The 7,583-nt window shown below is 46.1% G+C and overlaps 1 protein-coding gene across 2 annotated transcripts in view; it reads left to right on the top strand.

Moving 5' to 3' along the window:
• Positions 1-5,632: 5,632 nt before the first annotated feature.
• The window catches only part of CAV2 (caveolin 2), a 9,066-nt gene continuing 7,115 nt past the window's right edge, over positions 5,633-7,583 (top strand). Inside the window, exons 1-2 of one of the 2 annotated variants that reach the window (XM_017535056.2) lie at positions 5,633-5,958; positions 6,260-6,447. In XM_017535056.2, coding sequence (XP_017390545.1) covers positions 5,809-5,958; positions 6,260-6,447 — 338 coding nt within the window. In that variant the 5' untranslated portion in view covers positions 5,633-5,808. The remainder of the gene's footprint in view (positions 5,959-6,259; positions 6,448-7,583) is intronic. The other variant, XM_017535057.2, reaches the window with a different exon arrangement.

Here is a 7,583-nt window from a genome sequence, read left to right on the forward strand (position 1 = left end):
TGCTCTATGCCCTCAAACTCCTGTCCATAACCTCAAACTCCTGGGCTCAGGAAACCCTCTTGTAGTAGCTAGAAATATAGGCATCTGTCCCTATACCTGGCTAGTTTCTTTTTATTTTTTGTAGAGACTGGTCTCACTGTGTTTCCCAGGCTGGCTGATTCTCCCTCCTCAGCTGCCTAGAGAGCTGGGATTACAGGTGTGAGCCACTGTGCCATGCCGAGCCCTGGAGTTTCTAATATATTGGTAATACAATTCTGAGATTTCTCTTAAGCATGGATTTTTAAGTGAAGAGCTGGAGCTTAATTTTTCTAATTGACACAACACTGTTTCAACATTGTCTTAGTCAGTGGTTCTCAGCCTGGGAAAGAAGAGGAAAGGTGATGTTGTCCCCCAGGGGACATTTGGCAACATATGGAAGCATTTTGGTTGTCATGACTGGGAGTGTTATTGGTATCTAGTGGGTAGATGCCAGGGATGTTGCTAAACATCCTACGATGCATTGGACAGCCTCTCACAAGGAAAAATGATCTGGCCCAAAATGTCGATAGAGTTAAGATTGAGAAACCCTGGTCTAATCTGAATGCTTTAAATATTATTAAAACACATGGTAGGATCAAGAAGTTATTACCGCATTTTCATTCATACAAATTTACTCAAAGGCAGTTTGAAAAACAGACCCTGACTAAAATTGTATATGAGTTATACAGGGAAAAAAATATGACACATTTGTGATTTGAAAAAAAGCTGAAGGGAAAAAAGTTAGGTATTTTTATTCATAAGAGCATTGCCATACAATTTTTAATGCACTAGAAAAATAAACTTCTTTCACTGACATTATGCTGAAAGAAGCTAGGAACAAAATGGTTATAAATTATCCTTGTCACAAATTCTAATCTATCATCATACTGTTATTTCTAAAATATATTAATACACCATCTAAAAACAGCCCTCTTATTAGAAGCTATGATACATAATAACAGTCAGAAGATAAATGCACCAATATTAATTTATTATAAATTTTTTAATTTCTCTGGATTATAGGGCAATGAAAGTGTGTAGGAGGTGCTTATTGGAGAGTAATCCTGTGGTCCTGAAGATAGAGAATGTGCTCAGCCATTTAGCACCCACTCATCTCCTTTCGTTTTCCCTTTCCTGGTAAATTTTCCTTTATGTTCATAAGGACAGATGCCATTGCTGTGGGAATCACTTTGGTTTAAGCCCCTTGAGAAAAACAGTAGCTAACTATATTAGTCTGTTTTCACATTGCTATAAAGAAACACCTAAGATTGGGTAATTTATAAAGAAAAGAGATTTAGTTGGCTCACAGTTCCACTGCCTGTACAGGAAGCATTATGATGGCACCTGCTCAGCTTCTGTGAAAGCCTCAGGAAACTTACAACCATGTTTGAAGGTGAAGGGGGAGCCAGTACTTCACATGGTTGCAGAAGGCGACAAAGAAAGGTGAGGGGGAGTTGCCATATTTTTGAAGGACAAGACCTCATGAGAACTCACTCACTATATAGCACCAATTGTGTGAAAGCAGGGATGGGGATGCGGGGGTTGGCAGTGGGGAGAGTGTTGCTAAACCATTCCTAAGAGCTCTGCCCCCATGATCCCATCACCTCCCACCAAGCCCCACCTCCAACACTGGGGATTACGGTTCCACATGAGATTTGGGTAGGAACACAGATCCAAACCACAGCACTAACATTATCTAAACACTGACCAACAGAATAAGCAAAATAATTTTTTTCCCCATTTATTTTATTGCATTTTAGGTTTTGGGGTACATGTGAAGAACATGCAAAATTGTTGCATAGGTACACACGTGGCAGCGTGATTTGCTGCCTTCCTCCCCATCACCTACATCTGGCATTTCTCCCCTTGCTATCTCTCCCCAGCTCCCCACCCCCCACCGTCCCTCCCCTATTTCCCCCCAACTGACCCCAGTGTGTAGTGCTCCCCTCCCTGTGTCCATGTGTTCTCATTGTTCAACACCCGCCTATGAGTGAGAACGTGTGGTGTTTGATCTTCTGCTCTTCTGTCAGTTTGCTGAGAATGATGGTTTCCAGGTTCATCCATGTCCCTACAAAGGACCCAAACTCATCGTTTTTGATGGCTGCATAATATTCCACGGTGTATATGTGCCACATTTTCCCTATCCAGTCTATCGTCGATGGGCATTTGGGTTGGTTCCAGGTCTTTGCTATTGTAAACAGTGCTGCAATGAACATTCGTGTGCACGTGTCCTTATAGTAGAACGATTTGTAATCCTTTGGATATATACCCAGTAATGGGATTGCTGGGTCAAATGGAATTTCTATTTCTAGGTCTTTGAGGAATCGCCACACTGTCTTCCACAATGGTTGAACTAATTTACACTCCCACCAACAGTGCAAAAGTGTTCCTATTTCTCCACATCCTCTCCAGCATCTGTTGTCTCCAGATTTTTTAATGATCGCCATTCTAATTGGCGTGAGATGGTATCTCAATGTTGTTTTGATTTGCATTTCTCTGATGACCAGTGATGATGAGCATTTTTTCATATGTTTGTTGGCCTCATGTATGTCTTCTTTTGTAAAGTGTCTGTTCATATCCTTTGCCCACTTTTGAATGGGCTTGTTAGTTTTTTTCTCGTAAATCTGTTTTAGTTCTTTGTAAATTCTGGATATCAGCCCTTTGTCAGATGGATAAACTGCAAAAATTTTTTCCCATTCTGTTGGTTGCCGATTCACTCTAATGGCTGTTTCTTTTGCTGTGCAGAAGCTGTGGAGTTTGATTAGGTCCCATTTGTCTATTTTGGCTTTTGTTGTCAATGCTTTTGGTGTTTTGATCATGAAGTCCTTGCTTACACCTATGTCCTGAATGGTTTTGCTTACATTTTCTTCTAGGGTTTTAATTAACTCCAGATGGATTAAAGACTTAAACATAAGACCTAACACCAGCAAAATCATTTTTATAGCTTCTCTCAAAACAACTTATGTATTAAAATGATGAAATGGATAAGAATTAGGCCGGGCACGGTGGCTCATGCCTGTAATCCCAGCACTTTGGGAGGCCGAGGCAGGCGGATCACAAGGTCAAGAGATCGAGACCATCCTGGTCAACATGGTGAAACCCCGTCTCTACTAAAAATACAAATAATTAGCTGGGCATGGTGGCATGTGCCTGTAATCCCAGCTACTCAGGAGGTTGAGGCAGGAGAATTGCCTGAACCCAGGAGGCGGAGGTTGCAGTGGGCCGAGATGGCACCATTGCACTCCAGCCTGGGTAACAAGAGCAAAATTCCGTCTCAAAAAAAAAAAAAAAAAAAAAAAAAAAAAAAAAAAAGAAAAGAAATGGACAAGAATTTCATCAAAATAAGAACCTCACTAGATCTGACCCATGGGGGAGGAGATTGTTCAATAAAAATTTCAAATGGATGAATGACTGAATCCTCCCCCTTTCAAGTTCTATGCTGCATACAACAAATCTACACCGGTTTCATTGAGATGGGTTTTAGAGACACCTTTCTTAAATATCTCTCATTTTACAAATGAATCTATCATCTAAATCATTCACTTGCCCACTTTCTGAAAACAACTCAATTATTTGTGATAACTTTCAAATGTCCTAATAATCTTATGGGAAATGTAAATATAATCAGAGGACAAATAATAATAAAGTAAGAGATGTTAGTGTCAGATTTTTACCCACTATATAAGCCCCCTCTTGTACTATGGGAGTGCCTTTCTTCTTTGGGTGAGACTTTGAAATCTGGGATTATAATTCTGAGAAAATAAATGTTTATAAAATTGTATCTGGCTATAAATTATCTCTTTTTTTCCAGTTCCCTGCAGTTGATATTATGAATTCCCATAATGATTCATGTCTTCTATTCACTTTAATAAACAGTAGTTGGGCAGCAATTCTAGAAAAGTTCCAATTCTCATCAGGAGAATGGACAAGATGGAGAAGTACAGACAATACAATGAATAGCATGTCTAATTCATCACTTTGTAATTGATTGAACATAAATTAAAATGGGAAAGATAAGTAAAAAAGAAAACAATGGGTGAGAAGGGTGTGTCTGGGAGAGGAGGGGCTCCATAACCATGAGATTCAACCCTTTAACACTCTATTCATATACTGAGGTAGCAGCAGGGAAACTTTTTATTTAATTGTTAAAAATATTGAACTTTGCTCCCCCAAAACATTTTTCTCATTCAGTTCCTGTTCTTTTTTATTTCTGTAATTTTTACTGTTTCAAAAATGATCTTTTTTCTTTCAGAAGAAGTAATTCTTCAAATCCAGTTCACATAAGGAGATTTGATATGTTCAACAAGCTCCAAATACACTGTATCTAGCAACATTTACTACATGCCTACTTTGAACTCTGAGCAACCTGCACCCGAAGCCTAGTTCTCATTGTTTTGCTTTTGACAAATTTTCACTAACTGACCTTCCTCCCCAAACACACGTATAAATCTACCAGACCCTAAAGCCCTTTATGAACATGCAAACTACTCCCTTCTGAAAACCTTTGCGTGAGTGGTCAGCAGGCTGATTCATCCATTGCAATGTGGCTTTATGCTAGGATTCTGTTTACTTGTTTCTTGCAAGATAACCACAGATGTGACTGCATCTTAGAGGTTCCTGAATCTTTGTTAACAGAGTCTGGTTCAAAGAATAGTTAAAAGATGTAGGTTGGGCGCGGTAGGTCATTCCTATAATCCCAGCACTTTGGGAGGCCGAGGCAGATGGATCCCCTGAGGTCGGGAGTTCGAGACCAGCCTGACCAACATGGAGAAACCCTGTCTCTACTAAAAACACAAACTTAGCTGGGCGTGGTGGTGCATGCCTGTAATCCCAGCTACCCGGGAGGTTGAGGCAAGAGAATCGCTTGAACTCGGGAAGCGGAAGTTTCAGTGAGTCATTGCACAAGAGCAAAACTCTGTCAAAAAAGAAAAGAGGAAAAGGTATAATTTAGGAAGTAAAAAAAATCAGATTTTCCCTCATCCTTCAGGGCCTGAAGGCACAAACTCTAACAGCAGGGCGCTTACCTACCCAACTCCGCAGGCACACCCTGTCTCCAGCAAGCTCACACCACTGAGGGCACTGGGATAGCAATGCGCTTGCAGGTCACCTGGCACTCTGGTACGTTGTGGCTCCTTACCTCTCTTTACAGCAGCAGCAGCAACGTTGACTGGAAGCTTATTAACTGTGTGTTACGGCCACGGGCCATGTGTGTTAGAATTTTACATGAAATTAACATTTAATACTCACAGGACACCTATGAAGCAGGTGCCACAGCTCCCATTTTGCAAAAGGGGCAGCTGAGGCTCCCAGAGGCTCAGCACCGTGGGGGGCAGCACACACGGCAAACACAGCAGAGGTGAGCCCAGACCTGCTTCTGTACCCCGCTCTCCTAACCACAAGGCTCCCCACCTCCCAGAAGGCGGTTGTCATCCCGGGGACGACCAGCCAGCTCTGAGGCAACAGCGTCCGGGCGCCTAGCAGGGTGGCCAGGAGGCCGTCCTCGTCCCAGCAGCGCGTCTCCGCCCTCGGCAGGGCCTGGGATGTGACTCCTACGGAGGGTTCCCTGCACCCTGGCCGGAGAGGCGGGCGGGGAGGGGCCGCGGGGCGCCAGGGCGGGGCTCGGGGCGGCCGCCCCAGGAGCCGGAGCCCGCAGCGGGAAGCGGCCGCCACCCGGGCCGCGCGGGGCAAGGCGAGGCGGGGCGGGGCCGGGCGTGACGGGAAGGGGAGGCCGCGCGGATCGGGAGCAGCACCGTGCCAGCTGGGCTGCATCGGCCGCTCACCGAGGCCGCGATGGGGCTGGAGACGGAGAAGGCGGACGTGCAGCTCTTCATGGACGACGACTCCTACAGCCACCACAGCGGCCTCGAGTACGCCGACCCCGAGAAGTTGGCGGACTCGAGCCAGGACCGGGATCCCCACCGGCTCAACTCGCATCTCAAGGTGATGCCCGGGGCGGGTGGGCCCAAGACCCCGCCGCGGCCAGGAGGTGCGGGCGCCCCTCAGCCCCACCCACCCTCGCCACCGGGTTGGTCCCGCGGGGTCTGAGACCCACACCCTTTCCCGGTCTCACCCGCCACCGGGCCGCCTGCGTAGCCAGGAATGCTTAGCCAGATTTCTGTGCACCCACTGTGACCCTAAGGGATGAGGGGACGCCCTCCTGCTTCCCCCGCCCAGAGCGCTCCCGGTTCCCGGGGCGGCAGGTGGGCTGACAGCTCGGGGTCCCTGCATCCTGTCTCCGCAGCTGGGCTTTGAGGATGTGATCGCAGAGCCGGTGACTACGCATTCCTTTGACAAAGTGTGGATCTGCAGCCATGCCCTCTTTGAAATCAGCAAATACGTAATGTACAAGTTCCTGACGGTGTTCCTGGCTATCCCCTTGGCCTTCCTTGCGGGAATTCTCTTTGCCACCCTCAGCTGCCTGCACATCTGGTGAGACGGGGCACACCGGGTGGGACCGGTTTTCTGAAACATGGGCATGTTCTTCTGCCACCTGCCCCCTGCCCCTGCACTCCCCTTCCCCCAGGCCGGCGGCAGGAGGAGGAACCCGCATCTAGTAGGAAGAACTAGAAGGCCTTGAAAGGCACTGCGCTTCCTTTAGAGTAACAGTTTGGGCTTGGAGTTTCAACAGGAGAAAGAATGTCGGCCTTTCCTGGTGTGTGATTTTCCTTACATACACAGGCTGGGGCTGAGTGAGGAGGCGGATACCTGGAACCCATGCTTCCTGCCACAGGCTGTTCTCAGGGCCCTGTTGTGACTCGTGCCTGCGGTTCTGGGCAGGGCTCTTCTTTCTTTCATTGCCTTTTATTTAGTCTCTACCTGTGCTTGGGGTAAAACAAGGGTGATCTCTGAGCAGAATGCCGCTGATAGCAGAATTGGACGGGGATGTCATACCTGGTTAAGCAGTGCTGTGGAGGGGCTGCTTCAACTTTGCCCCTGGTAGATGGCAAGGCTGGGACTCAGAGGAAGGGGAAATGTGTGCAGTTAAGGCGAGGATCCCCCAATACAAACAAATGAAAACTCCAGTTTCCGGTAATGAATGAGAAGTCCTCCAAACTACTTTTTCACTGATGAGACACAAATAGGAGTGGCATCTAGTTAAAGAGAAAAGAAATATGGAAGCCCACTGGATATCGATAGGATGTTTTGGGTAACTGTATTCACACTCAAAATATGTCCTAAACTGTAGAGAACATTCTTAAACATCTTTTGAAATTTTTTAAGGAAAATGTCATATTTTACCAATAAATGTTGTTGTTTTAGAAAATATCCACTTTGGCCGGGTGCAGTGGCTCACACCTGTAATCCCAGCACTTTGGGAGGCCAAAGTGGGCAGATCACGAGATCAGGAGTTTGAGACAAGTCTGGCCAACATAGTGAACCCCATCTCTACTAAAAATACAACAACAAGGCCGGGCGCGGTGGCTCAAGCCTGTAATCCCAGCACTTTGGGAGGCCGAGGCTGGTGGATCATGAGGTCAAGAGATCGAGACCATCCTGGTCAACATGGTGAAACCCCGTCTCTACTAAAAATACAAAAAATTAGCTGGGCATGGTGGCACGTGCCT

Source organism: Cebus imitator, unplaced genomic scaffold, assembly GCF_001604975.1.
Source record: "Cebus imitator isolate Cc_AM_T3 unplaced genomic scaffold, Cebus_imitator-1.0 Scaffold90, whole genome shotgun sequence".
Taxonomy (NCBI): domain Eukaryota; kingdom Metazoa; phylum Chordata; class Mammalia; order Primates; family Cebidae; genus Cebus; species Cebus imitator.